Genomic DNA, 18,563 nt, shown 5'->3' with positions numbered 1-18,563 from the left:
TAAGTACAGCTCGGTCTTAGACAAGGGATAATTGGATGTCTTAGACAAGGGAAATATGCTCTATAGCAAGACATATCCTGAAATTTAAATTAATAGTCAGGCGTTCATTTGCTTAAATCACTGATCCCAGCGGGAGCTTATTAGAGTCCGGCTTCTATTCGAGCCAGGCGTCTATTTCCTTAAGGCACACAGCTTTTTCTCATTTGCATAGTTAACTGAAGAACTGTAATATCCTATGCTTCACGGAGTCGTGGCTGAACGAGGACACGGTTAACATAAATCTAGTTGGTTTTTGTATGCATCGGCAGGACAGAACGGCAGCTTCTCGTAAACTCAAGGGCATGGGTCTCTTCGTTAACAACAGCTGATGTGCAATCCTAATAATAAGGAAGTCTTGAGGTTCTGCTTTGCTGAAATGCGTGCCATTGCCCAGCTATTAAAAAAAGACACAGGTGGCTATGGACTGATTTTAATTTAGTTTTACAGTACCCAATATTTGCTGTGGGGTCCATATGAATTCTTTGTGCAGTACATGCTAATGTGAGTTTGCACACAGACCTTGTGTGTGTGTGTGTGTGTGTGTGTGTGTGTGGTACCTGAAGAGCGGAGTTCATAAAACAGGTGTTGCCTAGGTTACTGAGACCACAGAGGCCAGGTTGGGATGGTGACTCTCTGTAGTTGTAGGAGGAGCTGTATGAATTGTAACCTCCCAATCTGTAGAAACAGTAAGGTTTAGTCCACTGTTTAACAGGTCAAACATCAATGGATTGTACAAATATTCCAAAACATACACTATCGGTCAAAAGTTTTAGAACACCTACTCTTTCAAGGCTTTTTATTTTTACTATTTTCTACATTGTGGAATAATAGTGGAGACATCACAACTATGAAATAACACATATGGATTCATGTAGTAACCAAAAAAAAAGTGTTAAACAAGTCAAAATATATGTTATATATGAGAATCTTCAAAATAGCCAACCTTTGCCTTGAGGAAAGCTTTGCACACTCTTGGCATTCTCTCAACCAGCTTCACCTGGATTGCATTTCAATTTTAAAAAGTTACTAAAGGACACCAATAAGAAGAAGATACTTGTTTGTGCCAAGAAACACAAGCAATGGACATTAGACTGGTGGAAATGTGTCCTTTGGTCTGATGAGTCCAAATTTGAGATTTTTGGTTCGAACCGCCGTGTCTTTGTGAGATGCAGAGTAGGTGAATGGATGATCTCTGCATGTGTGGTTCCCACCGTGAAGAATGGAGGAGGTGTGATGGTGTTTTGCTGGTGACTCTGTTGGTGATTTATTTAGAATTCAAGGCACACTTAACCAGCACGGCTACCACAGCATTCTGCAGCGATACACCATCAAATCTGGTTTGCGCTTAGTGGGACTATCATTTGTTTTTCCAACAGGATAATGACCCAAAACACACCTCCAGGCTGTGTAAGGGCTATTTGACCAAGAAGGAGAATCATGGAGTGCTGCATCAGATGACCTGGCCTCCACAATCACCCAACCTCAACCCAATTGAGTTGGTTTGGGATGAGTCAGACAGCAGAGTGAAGAAAAAGCAACCAACAAGTGCTCAGCATATATGTGGGAACTCCAAGACTGTTGGAAAATCATTCCAGGTGAAGCTGGCTGAGAGAATGCCAAGAGTGTGCAAAGCTGTCATCAAGGCAAAGGGAGGCTATTTGAAGAATCTCAAATATAAAATATGGTTACTACATGATTCCATGTGTTATTTCATACAATGTAGAAAATAGTAAAAATAAAGAAAAAACCCTTGAATGAGTAGGTGTTCTAAAACTTTTGACCGGTAGTGTAAATGGGACTCCATTGACTTGGTCTGACTGGCTAGTGATATCCCAGTGACTGCATATTGTGGCATAGTGATAAAAACACAGTTTGCTTGCCTATTGCCAGAGGAGGTGCTGTTGTTCAGTGTATAGCCAGAGTTGCTGCCGCTGTCCCCATTTGTTACTGTTGAGGAGATGGTTGTCGACGAGTTGGACGAGAGCTTTGGAGAGGTAGTGAAATTCCTGGATGTAGCCGTACTGGATCTGAATAACATGAACATAAGACTTACTGGATAAGTTTCAGACACATTATCTGATATATACTATTTTCTGCATTCAAACATTAGGGTTGAGCGGTATCCAGATTTTCATATAGTTTCTCTCTCATCCCAGGAATTACGGTATTACCGTCTTAGTACACAAGGGGGCGCCTGAAATGGTAAAAAGCCCATTGGATGTCTATTACCAGAATGCTAACAAAGTCAGCACAAAAGCTCATTTCCATGGAGGTTGCTAGCTAAATATGCTTACAAGAGCAAACTAAAATAAACAAATAGCAAAAACAGGCAATCCAGCTTTGAATGTAATTTTGTAAATTTACAAGCAAATGTGAACGAGAGAGATTGTGTGGGGGAGCAGTCAGGCCGAGAACAGAGAGGAGGGAAAAAAACACACAGAAAACCAAGATGGCAGCACCAGCTGTACAGATAACCCATCCAAACGGGCTTTGACTTCTGAAACAAAGCAGAAAGCTAGCACAATTTGATGCCCCGTCACCTTATTAATTAAGTCACTTACTTTGATAACTAGCAAGTTAAGTTTAAGGGAATTGTATAAGAAATATATTGCTGCATTTTGTAAACACATTTCTAAAATGCTTTTAATTGTAATTTCTGCTCAGTACCAGACAAATGTTGTGCTTCCGTTACACTTCTCCATTCAGATAAAAATTCACGAATGGGCATTGTATTAGCAGACAGCGCTCCTCTGACTGATGTGTTGTTTGGTGTAGTCCGCCTACTTTTCTCTGTCAGAAAAACATTAGGAAATGTAGTCCGCTACATTCTTTCTTTGATAAAACATTGGAAATATGATGGTCATGCATAGTTTTTGCAAAAAAGACCTTGCTTTTTCCTTGTAAGCTCATTTACTTGGGTGGCTGCCAGCCAAATACTGTTGCACTTCGGTTGTCATCTGATGAAAATGAAGCTACTATCTGCCAAATGTGTTGCCCTAAAGTATTTTCTGCAAAGGAAAACTATAGTTGCACATCCCTGATTAGACTATTGAAGTAAATAAAACTTTCTATATAAATAGCAACCCCTGTCAATACATAGCTGGACTCACCTGCTCCCACTTTCTCCCATTGTGCTATTTACAAACAAACATGACTGGCTCAACTGTTCTGGGGAACTATGGCAATCATGGCTTCATGCAAATGTAAAATAATGTGACAGGTAAAATAAAGAACGTGATCTGCTTTATCTCCTAACATATTGCACAAGTGGACTACAGGTATTTACTTCAAAAGTAGCTACAAATATTAAAACTTCCAAGATTTTTCAATACCGTTGAAACTATCTCGTGGCTATCACCAAATACCCTGGTATATAGTATACCGCCCAAGCCTATCAGACAGAAAATAGTAAATGTGACAATTTAAGCAATTTTAGTCAACAAGTGGGGTTGCAAAGCTACAGGTAATTTATTAAAGTTACGGGAATCTTCTGTAATTTTTGTAATAAACAGTAAATCTATGACAATCTATCGTAATTTATACTTGGATTTTTTATGTATTCATATATAATATTCATTTTTTCCCTGATATTTTCCACTAGATGTTCAAGACGGTATCTAGTATGGTTCACGAGAAAATAGCCTAATAATTAAAAAATGATCAACAATGGCATTATTTTCAATAAACTCTGCAACTATTCCAACTATTTACTTTTCACACCTGTCACCAGTTTGAGGCCAAAACATTGAAAACAAATACATATTGACATTGTAAAAACAATGTGTGTAACAAAAAATTGTAAAGGATATTTCATGCTGAAACCCCATATTAAAACACCAATGGGTTTCACTATGTTGATGGTTAATATTTAGGATAACGTTTACAGCTTGGTCATTCTATTCTTTTTTTTAATTTAAAAATCGTAATTATTTCTTAAATCTGACATGTAATAAGGCTAAAGATAATATTACAGACGCCTGTGATAATCTGAAGTACCCAAAATGGCCACTAGACATCTTGTGCTAGATAACATAATATCCTTGAAAGATAACAAAATTCTAGTAGTTTACTGATGAACTTCGAAAGATCCAGTAATATAGTGCCGCTTTGCAACCTTAGTCAAAGTCCTAGAATTGAGGATGGGTAACCATATAATGATAGACTTACTTTGGATGGGAGGCTTGCCTGGGCCACGTGCCGTCCTCGTTCTTGCATTCAATCACGAGCACCTGTGTGGGCATCACACTAGTGAGAGCCGTGCTGAACCCAGCTGATTTCAACAACTGTGTCATAACATAACATGTGTCATAACATACTCATAGTCATGTATGAATGTACAGTGCCTTGCGAAAGTATTCGGCCCCCTTGAACTTTGCGACCTTTTGCCACATTTCAGGCTTCAAACATAAAGATATAAAACTGTATTTTTTTGTGAAGAATCAACAACAAGTGGGACACAATCATGAAGTGGAACGACATTTATTGGATATTTCAAACTTTTTTAACAAATCAAAAACTGAAAAATTGTAGTGAGTGAGCAGATTTGGATGTTGGGGTGGAGCCAGTACTCTTACCTGGCCCTGGAAGAGACCAGCATCCTGTACGGTGCTGTCTGGCTTGTTCAGCTGCTCGTACGTGTTGCTCATGTACTTGTTCCACAGTCGAGTCTCCTTCCCCGTTGGGATCTCAAATAGTGACCGCATCTCCTTCTCTATGCTGTCTGGACAGGGCACACACAATATTTAGTTAATTAAAAGTCAGAAGTGGCTGAAGATGATACATATCTAGTTAGTTCACACGTCAGTTTGCTCTCTGGCTCACAGTACAGTACACTGTTCTCTCTCACCTATAGTGTCAGCTTTGCTGAAATGACGTGTGACCACATTGTCCATGTTGTCATTCTCACACAAGTTGAGCTCCAACAGATAGACCTCCACTTTACAGTGCTTGACAAACATGCCATGTTCAACCACCTAGATAGAAAGCACAAGGTTAAAGAGAGAGACTAAAGCAAAAGAGTGAAAATATACAATGTTTAAATGGTATCACCTTTCTGACGATGGGACGCTGGCCCTCAAGGCAACCATACCAGCTGACAAACTTGTTCCATGCCTCAGTGGGCACTAGGACATAGTCCAACTCATCTATAAGGTGCTCCTTCAGGATCTGGGTCTCATGGTCTAAGGAGAAAGAGAGAGTGTGTCAAGGTAAGTTTATGACAACAAGTATTTAGAGTGCTCGTTTATAACTAGTTTTGCACTTATTAGAATCATGCTCACAGCAGAGACAAAAGAAAACACACAGGCCTACACACAGATTAAAATACAATGTGACATTTTGTGGAAGTGAATATGATGCCTGCATTACCTGAGAACAGGCCAGAGTTGTCAACAGGGCCGGGATAGAGACTGTGCTCTCCAACATTGTACATATCCCAACTGTCAAATCCCACATATTTCTTCCACTGCTTGAACCACCGACTATCAATCAGAAACCTGCAAAAAGAAGTGCTACTGTATTGGGTGGAATGATAACTTGCAGGTTAAAATGTATATCACACAACGGTAAAACAAATGTTTTATATAAACTTGCCCTGCATGCAGACAACCTGTGCGACTAGTTTCTAAATTATGTCTAACAATTGCTAGGTTTCAATCGGTGACAGATTATCAAGTGAATATTCCAAAATCTGCATAAAAGCAATATGCACATTTTTAATCCAGAGATGTTTCCATCAAATTGACTTCTTGCAGATAAGTCTGTGAATGATGACGTAGTGCATATAAAAATACATTTTACGGTTTTATTCCCATGTACCAAATAAAAAAATTACAGAAAAATATAAAAATACATTTAATTAACGCAACATCCCACAATTTCAAAGATTTTACTGAGTTACAGTTCATATGAGGAAATCCGTCAATTGAAATAAATGTATTAGGCCCTAAACTATGGATTTCGCATGACTGGGAATATAGATACACTGCATTCGGAGAGTATTCAGACTCCTTCACTTTTACTACATTGTTACACTACAGCCTTATTCTAAAGTAGATTAAATCATGTGTTTTTCCTCAATCTACACATAATACCCCATAACGACAAAGCAAAACATTTTTTTTATTTATTCAATAATTATTCAGACCCTTTGCTAGGAGACTCGAAATTGAGGTCCGGTGTGTCCTGTTTCCATTGATCATCCATGAGAAGAAGTTTCTACAACTTGATTGGCGTCCACCTGCAGTCAATTCAATTAATTGGTAATGTTTTGGAAAAGCTCACACCAGTCTATTTAAGATCCCACAGTTGACAGTCTATGACAGAGAAAAAAAACAAGCCACGAGGCCGAAGGAATTGTCTGCGTTGCTCCAAGACACGATTGTGTTGAGGCACAGTTCTGGGGAAGGGTACAAAAAAAAATGTCTGCAGCATTGAAGGTGTCCAAAACACAGTGGCCTCCATCATTCTTAAAAGGAAGAAGTTAGGAACCTAGACTCTTCCTAGAGTTGGCCACCCGGCCAAACTGAGCAATCGTGGGAGAAGGGCCTTGGTCAGGGAGGTGACCAAGAACCTGATGGTCACTGACAAAGCTCCAGAGTTCCTCTATGGAGATAGAACTTTCCAGAAGGACAACCATCTCTGCAGCACTCCACCAAATCAGGCCTTTATGGTAGAGTGGCCAGACGGAAGCCACTCCTCAGTAAAGGCATATGACAGCCTGCTTGGAGATAGTCAAAAGGCACCTAAAGGACTCTGACCATGAAAAACAAAATTCTCTGGTCTGATGAAACCAAGATTGAACTCTTTGGCCTGAATGCCAAGTGTCACATCTGGAGGAAACCAGGCACCGCTCATCACCTGGCCAATACCATCCCTATGGTGAAGTATGGTGGTGGCAGTATCATGCTGTGGGGATGTTTTTCAGCAGGTAGGGACTGGGAGACTAGTCAGGATCGAGGGAAAGATGAACGGAGCAAAGTACAAGAGAGATCCTTGACGAAAATCCGCTGCAGAGCACTCAGGACCTCAGGCTGGGGCAAAGGTTCACCTTCCAACAGGACATTGACCCTAAACATAGAGCCAAGACAACGCAGGAGTGGCTTCGGGACAAGTCTCTTTATGTCCTTAAAGGGCCCAGCCAGAGCCCGGACTTGAACACGATCAAATATCTCTGGAGAGACCTGAACGTTAGGAAACAAGACCTCTACTACGATGATCCTCAACACTGGGGCTCCACAAGTGTGCGTACTCAGCCCCCTCCTGTACTCCCAGTTCACCAATGACTGCATGGCCAAGCACGCCACCAACGCAATCATCAAGTTAGCAGACTACACAATAGTAGTAGGCTTGATGACCAACAATGACAGCCTACAAGAAGGTGGTGAGGGCTCAGAGTGTGGAGCCAGGAAAATAACCTCTCACTCAATGTCAACAAATCAAAGAAGATGATCGTGGAACTTCAGGAAACAGCAGAGGGAGCACCCCTCTATCCACATCAACGGGACTGCAGTGGAGAAGGTGGAAAGCTTCAAGTTCCTCGGCGTACACATCACTGACAAACTGAAACGGTCCACCCACACAGACAGTGTGGTGAAGGCGCAACACAGCATCTTCAACCTCAGGAGGCTGAAAACAAATTGGTTTGGCACCTAAAACCCTCACCAACTTTTACAGACACACAGAGGGTGGTGTGGTATGCCCAACACATCACCGGGGGCAAACTACCTGCCCTCCAGGACACCTACAGCACCCGATGTCACAGGAAGGCCAAAAAGATCATCAAGGATAACAACCACCCGATCCACTGCCTGTTCATCCCATTATCATCCAGAAGGTGAGGTCAGTACAGGTGTATCAAAGCTGGGACCGAGACTGAAAAACAGCTTCTAACTCAAGGTCATTAGACTGTTAAAATAACCATCACAGAGGCTGCTGCCTATATACATAGACTTGATATCACTGGCCACTTTAATAAATGGAACATTAGTCACGTTAATGTTAACATATTTTGCATTACTCATCTCGTATGTATTTTCTGTATTCTATTCTACTGGGTCTATGCCACTCTGATATTGCTCATCCATATATTTGATATATTCTTAATTCCATTCCTTTAGTTAAATGTGTGAGTATTGGGTATATGTTGTGAAATTGTTAGATATTACAGCACTGTCAGAGCTAGAAATCTTATTTAATTTAATTTACCTTTATTTAACTAGGCAAGTCAGTTAAGAACAAATTCTTATTTTCAATGACGGCCTAGGAACAGTGGGCCTTGTTCAGGGGCAGAATGACAGATTTGTACCTTGTCAGCTCTGGGGTTTGAACTTGCAGCCTTTCGGTTACTAGCCCAACACTAACCACTAGGCTACCCTGTCGCCCCTTACAACCGCACAGTTAACTAGTCCAACGCTCTAACCATTGCACTCCACGAGTAGCCTGCCTGTTACGCGAATGTAGTAGAAGCCAAGGTAAATTGCTAGCTAGCATTAGCTAGCGCTAATACTGTTTCAAACGTCACTCGCTTTTAGATTTGGAGTAGTTATTCCCCTTGCGCTGCAAGGGCCGCGGCTTTTGTGAAGCGATGGGTAACGATGCTTCGAGTGTTGCTGTTGTCTATGTGTTCCTGGTTCAAGCCCAGGGGCAAGGAGGGGGATGGAAGCTATACTGTTACACTGGCAATACTATAGTGCCTATAAGAACATCCAATAGTCAACGGTATATGAAATACAAATGGTAGAGAGAGAAATAGTCCTATAAATACTATATTAACTACAACCTAAAACCTCTTACCTTGGAATATTGAAGTCTCATGTTAAAAGGAACCACCAACTTTCATATGTTCTCATGTTCTGAGCAAGGAACTTAAACGTTAGCTTTTTACATGGCACACATATTTTACATGGCATACATTACTTTTTTCTCCAACACTTTGTTTTTGCATTATTTAAACCAAATTGAACATGTTTCATTATTTATTTGAGGCTAAATTGATTTTTATGTTTTATATTAAGTTCAAATAAGTGTTAATTCAGTATTGTTGTAATAGTCATTATTACAAATGTAAAAAATGGCCGATTAATCTGTATCGGCTTTTTTGGCCCTCCAACAATCCGTATCGGTGTTGAAAAATCATAATCGGTCGACCTCTGATTCAAATTGCCATCGATAAAATGCAATTGTGTTTTTGTCTGTAGCGTATGCCTGCCCATACCATAACTCCACCGCCACCAAGGGGCACTCTGTTCACAACGTTGACATCAGCAAACCGCTCGCCCACATGAAGGCTTATGGTAGAGAAATTAAATCCCGACAACAGCTCTGGTGGACATGCCTGCTGTCAACATGCCAATTACACACTCCCTCAAAACTTGCCACATCTGTGGCATTGTGTTATTGTCCCCAGCACAAGGGGCACCTGTGTCATGCTGTTTAATCAGCTTCTTGGTATGCCACACTTGTCAGGTCACTAAAGGAATTATCTTGGCAAATGAGAGATGCTCACTAACAGGGATGTTAACAAATTTGTGCACAACATGAGAAGCTTTTTTATGTGTTTAAAACATTTCTGGGATCTTTAATTTAATTAATCTGTAGCCTAATAAACTGCATGCTTCCTTTAAGAGCCATAGTGGGAGGACCACACGTCATCGTGTGACTCAGTTTACATCGATATGAATGTTATATCAATATTTGTGCATTAAAAAAACCTTTACACCAACATTTCTTGCACTGTTGATTTTACTGACACAAAAAGGATGACACGTTGTCTAGCGTATTTAGTATTTTCGGCATTGGGAAAGTTTAACAAAAAAATGAATTCTTCCATCAGGCCCGTCATGACATTTATCCAAAATGTACTTTACTTGCATAAAAAGGTTGAATGGAAACCTGGTTAGTGTTTGTATTAATCTGTCAACATATTATGCAACTCCAAAACAAACTGTCTTGCGCTCTAGGTCACATTCACATTTAGTAACAGTGAGCTAGGATGTCTTTAATCTCAAGCAGGATTACACATGGTCCAAAGCCCAGGCAAGGGAAACTTTATTTCTAAAGAACCCTTATTAGAATTGAGAACTTTGTGACTAAATTAGCTAGGTGTACTTTAAATGAGACACATGGTAATGCAACTAAAGCCTTTACAATGCCCATCTCAGCTGTGTTTAAAATGAGGTCAGGAGTCAGCATACTAGGTAGGCTCTGTTTACACAGCCAGGCCAATTTTGATCTTTTGCGCAATTATTAACAAAACATCAGATCTGTTTGGTCAAAAGATCAATTGGTGGCAAAAAAAACAATTGGGCTGCCTGTGTAAATTCAGCCATAGTCTGTCAGATAGCCCATAGCTGGTATATTTACATACACTAGCGTTGCTGTCAATTGTATTGGGTTGCACAAAGACATTCCATGGGAAGCCAGAAGTGAAATTTAATTCCATTTTAATTTACTGTGCCAGTGGGCAGGATAGTTGGTCATTATAATGGGGGAATTTCAGACAAAATATCTAAAGGATCGTATTAACAGATTTTCCAAAAGTGGGTCTGTTGACTCTGGTTACCTCATGTCAAAATAAAAGTCCTGCACATGCATCATATGAAGCATGTGCAGGACTTTAGCCCTTTTTCTCCCCAATTTCGTGGTATTCAATTGTTGTAGTAGCTACTATCTTGTCTCATCGCTACAACTCCCGTACGGGCTCGGGAGAGACGAAGGCGTCCTCCGATACACAACCCAACCAGCCGCACTGCTTCTTAACACAGCGCGCATCCAACCTGGAAGCCAGCCGCACCAATGTGTCGGAGGCTACACTGTGCACCCGGCAACCTTGGTTAGCGCGCACTGCGCCCGGCCCGCCACAGGAGTCGCTGGCGCGCGATGAGACAAGACATCCCTACCGACCAAGCCCTCCCTAACCCGGACGACGCTAGGCCAATTGTGCGTCGCCCCACGGACCTCCCGGTCGCGGCCGGTTACGACAGAGCCTGGGCGCGAACCCAGGGACTCTGATGGCACAGCTGCCGCTGCGCCACCCGGGAGGCGGGGACTTATTTTTTACATGTTTTAATATTTAAGTCAGTTAAGAACTAATTCTGATTTACAATGATGGCCTACCCCGGACGATACTGGGCCAATTGTGCGCCAACCTATGGGACTCCCAATCACGGCCAGATGTGATGCAGCCTGGATTCAAACCAGGTACTGCAGTGACGCCTCTTGCACTGAGATGCAGTGTCTAAGACCACTGTGCCACTTGGGAGCTCATGAGGTAAGCAGAAGGAGTGGGTCTACAACACACCAACGTCTGGAAAGTATGTTTATTAATACCATCCTTTAAAATATTTGGCCTCAAGTACCCAACAATCCTGCCCTCTGGAACAGTAAGTTGAAATGGAGTTGTATTTAACTTCGCTTCCCACTAACTGTTTTTGTGCAACCCAATACAGTTTAAACCAATGCTAGTGTATGTAAATACAGTGCCTTTAGAAAGGATTTATACACATTTTGTGTTAGTTCAAAATGGATTAAATAGTTTTTTTCCGTTCTCACCCATCTACACAAAATACCCTATAAGCAAAGTAAAAACATGTTTTTAGAAATGTTCGCAAATGTATTGAAAATTAAATACATTCATCTAATTTGTATTAGTATTCACTGTGTAGAGTATTCAATTCTTTGTCGAAGCAACTTTAGTGCTGATTACAGCTGAGAGTCTTTTAGGGTATCCAGTTCAAATGCAAAGCATTAGCTAGCATGTAAAATAGCTAACTAGTTAACTTTAGTTCGTAGTCACTCGTTATCGCATTGAACAGGTGCTTTTTGACTACACCTCGTTATGTCGTAACTAGTTAGCCGGCTAGCAAGCTAATGTGAACAGACACCTAGATTGTTCAATATTTGCACATAGTTATTTTTTGAATTCTTCAAGCTCTGTCAAGTTGATTGTTGTTCATTGTTAGGTATTTAAGTCTTGCCATAGATTTAAGCCGATAAGTCAAAACTGTAACTATGCCATTCAGAAACATTCAAAGTTGTCTTGGTAAGCAAATCCAGTGTATATTTGGCCTTGCGTTTTAGGTTATTGTCCTGCTGAAAGGTGAATTTGTCTCCCAGTGTGTGTTGGAAAGCACTAAGCAGACTGAACCAGGTTTTCCTCTATGATTTTGCCTGTGCTTAGCTTTATTCCGTTTCATTTTATCTCCGCCCAGAAAGCACCCTAGTGCTTGCTGATGACAAGCATACCCATAACATGATGCAGCCACCACCATGCTTGAAATTATGAAGAGTGGTATTCAGAGATGTGTTGTTTGCCCCAAACATAACGCGTTGTATTCAGGACAAAAGTAATTTATTTGCCACATTCATTGCAGTGTTACTTAAGCGCCTTGTTACAAACATGATGCATGTTTTGGAATATGTTTTATTCTGTACAGGCTTCCTTATTTTCACTCTGTCAATTAGCTTAGCGTTGTGTAGTAATTACAATGTTGTTGATCTATTCACAGTGTTTTCTCTTATCATAGCCATTAAACTAACTGTTATAAAGTCACCATTGGCCTCAAGGTGAAATCCCTGAGTAGTTTCCTGCCTCTCTGGCAACTGAGTTAGGAAGGACTCCGGTATCTTTGTAGTGACTGTGTGTATTGATACACCACCCAAAGTGAAATGAATAACTTCACCATGCTCAAAGGGATATTCAGCATCTACTTTTTTTTTAATTTTGTTTTTAACCCTTCTTTGCAAGGCATTGAAAAAAAACTCCCTGGTCTTTGTGGTTGAATCTGTGCTTTTAATTCCCTACTCGATTGAGGGACCTTACAGATAATTGTTTGTGTGGAGTACAGAGATGGATTAGTTAATCGAAAATCATGTTAACCACTATTAATCAACACAGAATGAGTCCATGCAACATATGATGCAATTTGTTAATAAAAATTTTACCATAACAAAGGGGTAGAATACTTTAGTCACTCAAGACATTTCAGCTTCTCATTTTGTATTACTATTATTTTTTAATTCGACAAACAAAATTTCACTGACATTATTGGGTGTTGTGTAGATCAATGAGACATCTAAATTTAATCTATTTTAAACTCAGACTGTAGCAACAAAATGTGGGAAAAGTAAAGGGGTGTGAATAATTTTTGAAGGCACTGTACACCTGCGTTGCTAAAAACACCTACCCAGTTGACATTGCCCTGTTTAGAAAGACTCGAAGGCCAAAACAATCGAAGTTGTCTGTAGCCTTGCCCCAAAAACATATCATACTTTCCATCGATCCCAACTAAAAAGATTGCTTACTTAGCTAAATTCACAACATGTTTATTTAGGTTAAGGTTATTTAGATGTACCATAACAAACCAAACGTTATGACCCGGCAGCTTGCTGTCTCAAGACAACGTGTTCAGGGATTCAGTGTTTAATAGTCGCAGGTACTGGTAGTGCCTGTCTGGTTAGCCTTGCTCTACTGAGCCCACATTGGTTGTTTCCCGTCCCTTGTTGTTCAGTATGGATATGGCTAGTTAAAGTTAAAACCTTGCAAAGATCTTAACTGGAAACCTGTGGCCTTGGCAACTGAATATATGAGAGGGCCAGTCGATGGGTGTTATCCAGTTTCAATGACAAAGCATTAGTTAGCTTGTAAAATAGCTAACGTTAGCTAGATAACATTACTTCGCAGTCACTCGTTATCGCATTGAACAGGGGCCTTTTGACGACACCTCGTCATGTCGTAACTAGTTAGCCGGCTAGCAAGTTAATGTGAGTAGACAGTTAACTTGCGCAATGCCTTCGCTTGGATAGCTTGCCGGCTAGCTAACCTTAGTTATTAACTAAGTACAACTAGCTAGCTAACTAGCTTGCACTAGCTACAGTAACTATCGGGCGAGAAGAAACGTTAAGTTGTTAATGTTAGTCACATGTCTACTCTGGCCCAACTAACCCCACAAATCAAACGATTTCCCGTTCAATGCAATAGGAACCGGTTTACCCGTCTCTTGACAGGCCTATGCTACTAGGTAGCTAGCTGGCTAACGTTAGTTCCCGTGAACTGAAAAGTAGCTAGCCTAGCTAACATTACCGTAGCTATTGTCTAGCTGCTAAAGATACATTCAAAACACTTCCTTACCACTCGTCGCTCTTTCGTAGAGTTGTTTTGAGAAGTGTTCCAATACTCTGTTTTTGACTCTCGGTTGAAGGTGTCGGTATTTGAGCGGCTACAGACTCGGGCTCGGGGTCTGCCGCGCTACCCGACTCGGGTCCGCCTCCCTCGGCCATCATGCAGTGAGTGAGCCGGAGTCGTGAACGCGCAGTAGAAGAACCGCGGATGCACGAGCACCACAATGTTGGTGAGATTTGCTGTTTCCGTGATCTGGGGGGTCATCACTAGTTACCACAACCACAAAGTCATTAACACCCCCATTTTTTAAATTACATTTCCTAAAGTTCATATTTAAACCTAACCCTACCCAATTTTACTTTGTGGCTGTGATATCTAGTAGAAACCGCAGAAAGTTGCTGGAGCTCGACGGTATAGGGCTCCACTAAAGTAGCAGCAACTTCTTAATGTATTGGAACTATCTGTAATTACTATCATCAACTTGGTAGGCAAATACTTTACTTACAATTTTCTTAGATTAAAAGTTCACGACAGTCAGATAGCTAAATGATGCCTTCAGTGTTTGCTGTCTTCAGAAAGGTCCCAAGCCATTGCCATGACAACTGGGTTCCTTGTGTCTCTTTGCAATTAAGAGGTAAATAAAACTCAACTGCAATTTAGTCAAAACAGTCTTTATACAAAAACACAAGGGAAATGTTAAAAAATAAATTGGGAGAAATAAATATAAAAAAATGACACATTGCATAAAACTATCACAAACAGTAGTTTTCCAGCACCCAATGTCTAGATTTGCCTAATGTCAGCCATGACAGGATGCTGCACATAAACTCAAAGAGGAATGATAAAAGATTGTTAACTGGAATTTAATCATCAGCAATGACCATGTTTAATTGTTGTTGTTTTTACTTCAACACCTAGTTGTCTTATGTTGCTAAGAGCCAACTCTTACAAATGGGTTTAGTTACTAATAATATTAAAACCTTTTTTTTTTTTACGACAAGCTCACAAATAACCAACAAGTATGACCAAACAAATGGCAAGTAGGTGGAATCAGACTGCAAGGTCAAATATGATTCAAAGTGGTGATACAACACATTTTCATTCACCTTTTAAATGTTTTGTTTTTGACAGTACATTATTTCTATGTTTTCCATTACTATTATCCTTTTTTGTAATGAGTTTTACATAGCTGACACTGAATCTTCCAAATAGTTAAAAGTATTGGTACTATAATGTTTTCTGTTAATTAATCTACTATTAATCTCCAATTAAAATTAAATGGACAATGATGGCACTGAAATTAATGTAGACATCATTCTCTATGTCAGTTCCTAGAAAAACTCGAAGTCAGCCACTTTAAGTAAAACTAAAATGTTGTCCAGCGGCAGGTTCCCTGCAGTAATGAACTGGCAATCAGAAGATACCCATTGGTAACTCCTTACTGAACATTCCATCCAGATCCAGTTCCCTGCTCATCAGCTCCTCCTCAATATTCTCCAGTGCCCACTGGTGGTCAGTTAGCTCAAGTGCCTCCCATTCTGCCTAAAAGGGGGAAATAAACATCTGTCTGTCAGATGATTCTGCTGGGACCTGTAGGAATTCACCACCTCTGTAATTCACCATGGAGAGTAAGTCAATGTTATCAAGAGGAGACAACTCTACCTTGAAGGCTTTGTTGGTGTCTGCAGGCATGGCCATGGCAGCACCACTCATCTGCTCCTGCATGATCCTGGACTGGTCTGCACCTGCATGTGTCACATTACACCAGCATCAACACGCTTGTTATTTCATATCGCTTTAATGACAAAACCAGGACTGTTAAGAATTGGAGGCCTGCCACTTCAACATAGTTGACATTATGGAATCATGTTCCATTCAAACCAGCCTTGCTGCTGACATGACACTGAATGGTTGCAGACATGTCTATTATCAAATCAAGGCAAGACAGCTTGCCTACTAGAAGTCTCATTTCTCCAAATGATTTGTTGTTGCCTCAAATCAAGTCAATGACCTTCTGTCAATGACCTATTGCTTTTGATAACAAATACTGCTGTAAGTTGGTTACAATCTATGATTCAATTCTGTCACATCTAGTTTACAGAAACACATGCATCAGTAACCTTTGGAGGAAAAACTAAACTGAATTATGAAGTTTGATGAAAATTACCATTATCTTGTCCTAGAATTAAGGAGTACATGCTTCGCAGCCCAAACACATTCAGGAAATACCACGACGCTGAGCTCACCCTTAAAACATAAATGAGGGTGAGGTTGTAATTCATCAATGCTTACACTAGCAAAAGGACTCAGAGGCAATAATACCATATTAACTTCACGGAACTCAGATAATTTAACAAGTATGTATTTCCTCAACTAACCAGGATGCATCAAGTGAGAGTAGCTCGATTCCTTGTTGCAACATGGGCTTGAAGCGCAGGGTGAGAGGAAATGGAACCTTGGCTGTGAGGAACAAGAAAATAGTTAAGAGAACATTGTAAGTTTGGCAATTCAAATGTAGAACAAACTGCTTATAGCAAAGAAACTAACTTAATTATATACTACTGTTATTCATAGGTTATTTCTATGTAATAACAATTTAACCATGCAATTTCTTAGTAAATACCTGGTAATTTCTGTACCATAAAATAAAGTTGATATCGAAGCTCTCTAGTGACAATCATCATCCAAACAACCCAGTCTCAGTGCAGTGAGTGAGGAGGATGTCACTTACTTGTGACAAACCCTGAGAAGGTCCAGTTAATCCAGCCTCCGATGAGGATCATGGGAAGAACATTGGTCACATTGCCTTTCATCATGTCTGTCAGCATGCTGGGGTCTGGACAAAGAAACAGTTAGCGTAGCTTTACAGAGTACAATCGCAAACAAACTGAGTTGTAAATGGTGCGCTATTAGAAATAATATGCTCCATATCATGTGGCAGGGTTTAATTGTGATACACGGCCCAATACCTGCCTATCATGGTATGAGAATAGGATTATATGAGAAGGAATGATGTGATTCTCTTATGCTCACCTGTCATTGGGGAGGGAGGAACAACCTTTCTTTTGGTATTTTTGAAGAATCCATCTTCTTGATTATTGAAGTAAAACTTCCTCATCAAAAATGACTGAAGTAAAAGAGAGAATTCTCAAAGTCTGAGCGCAACTAGCCTACACTTACATTTTTTTTTTTTTAAACTTGAAGAGTCAAACAGTGCAAATCAGTGTTTTATGGTATATCCAACATTGATCTCACCTGTTTTGGAATGTACTTCCCATTCTCTCTGAGGATTCTGCTCCTGATGAGAACCTGGCTGAATATTGGAGAGGAATATGTCAAAAACAAACTTACGGTAAGACATTTCTACTTTAACCCTACATGTTCTGAAAGCCTTTTTATAAACGGTCAATGCACAGACCATCTAGGCAGTGCTACATGCTTACAATACCCTTACCTGTCTGATACCTGCTCTAATGTCAGCTTCTTGTCACTTTGAAGCAAAATGGAGACATAATGTCGAATCACCCCAACAAGAAAAGTGATGAAGACAATGGGCAAGACCACCCAAAGTCTGATATTGGAATCCAGCAGAAGCTCAGGCTCAGCCATATCTAGCAAGGTGATAAGACAGAGAACATGTGTAAGAGCAGGTTTCATAGGAATAACTTCTGATATGACAAAATCTTGAAAATGGAAGTAAGTTAATAGCAGCACTATGTTTCGAGCGAACTGGGCCCGGTTTCCCAACGACGAACTTATCCTTAACTTAATAAGATACCTTTGGGAAACAGGGCCCTGGTGAATGCATTGCACAAGCATTTTGGCGTCTAACAAACTGGACAGTGCAGCAATATAACGTTACTCCTGTTTCCAAAGTTGCTAACGTTAGCTAGCTAGCGAACAATGAATCGCATATTTTAGCTTACTGACTGATTCACTGGCACCACCATGTTAGCTAGCTACTACGAGCTAACGTTAGCTAGTTACAGTAGCTACATCAAATACCTGTCAGTACGTTACTGTCAATTTGGTCGTATAGGAAGCTACTTGTGAATGCACAACTAGTCAGCTAACTATATAAATTATTCTGTTAACATGTACCATCTTGGCATTCTTGCCAATTTCCAAAAACAGAATAACAGTACTTTAGCTAGCTAGAAGAGCTGCTGGAAAGAGCTGGCTGGCTAGCAACTATCTAGCTACTACTGACTGTTAGCTGTTAGCTGTTAGAATGAGTAGGTTGAAAGATGCTACAGCTAGCTAATAATACACGATTCAACCGGTTAGGAAACAAATCGCTGCCGTGTTTGATGTTTATCTTACCGAATGTAGCTATTTCGTTTGGCAAAGACGTGTGTCGTGGTTACATATCTCGGACGTTGCTATGCTAATTAGGGTACTGTCT

The 18,563-nt window shown here is 40.4% G+C and overlaps 2 protein-coding genes across 2 annotated transcripts in view; both read right to left on the bottom strand.

The window, feature by feature from the left end:
- Window positions 1-14,787, bottom strand: part of LOC110528158 (ubiquitin carboxyl-terminal hydrolase 4) — a 33,132-nt gene extending 18,345 nt beyond the window's left edge. Inside the window, exons 1-8 of the mRNA XM_021609985.3 lie at window positions 14,168-14,787; window positions 5,407-5,534; window positions 5,089-5,219; window positions 4,886-5,012; window positions 4,614-4,759; window positions 4,207-4,268; window positions 1,920-2,066; window positions 597-714 (exon numbers count right to left, since the gene is read on the bottom strand). Of these exons, the coding sequence (XP_021465660.3) occupies window positions 597-714; window positions 1,920-2,066; window positions 4,207-4,268; window positions 4,614-4,759; window positions 4,886-5,012; window positions 5,089-5,219; window positions 5,407-5,534; window positions 14,168-14,319 (1,011 nt within the window). The 5' untranslated portion in view covers window positions 14,320-14,787. The remainder of the gene's footprint in view (window positions 1-596; window positions 715-1,919; window positions 2,067-4,206; window positions 4,269-4,613; window positions 4,760-4,885; window positions 5,013-5,088; window positions 5,220-5,406; window positions 5,535-14,167) is intronic.
- A 30-nt stretch (window positions 14,788-14,817) lies between these two features.
- On the bottom strand, window positions 14,818-18,563 carry pob (partial optokinetic response b). Its single transcript, NM_001160544.1, is given in 9 exon segments — window positions 14,818-15,700; window positions 15,821-15,903; window positions 16,326-16,405; window positions 16,537-16,618; window positions 16,890-16,994; window positions 17,192-17,285; window positions 17,414-17,471; window positions 17,613-17,769; window positions 18,482-18,563. Coding segments are annotated over 8 exon segments (786 nt in total). The 5' UTR covers window positions 17,768-17,769; window positions 18,482-18,563; the 3' UTR covers window positions 14,818-15,571.

This window comes from Oncorhynchus mykiss, chromosome 7 (genome assembly GCF_057628025.1).
Source record: "Oncorhynchus mykiss isolate SJ-2025 chromosome 7, ASM5762802v1, whole genome shotgun sequence".
Lineage (NCBI taxonomy): Eukaryota > Metazoa > Chordata > Actinopteri > Salmoniformes > Salmonidae > Oncorhynchus > Oncorhynchus mykiss.
Note: the sequence above shows the minus strand (reverse complement) of the source record. Positions and strands in the feature narration are given on the sequence as shown.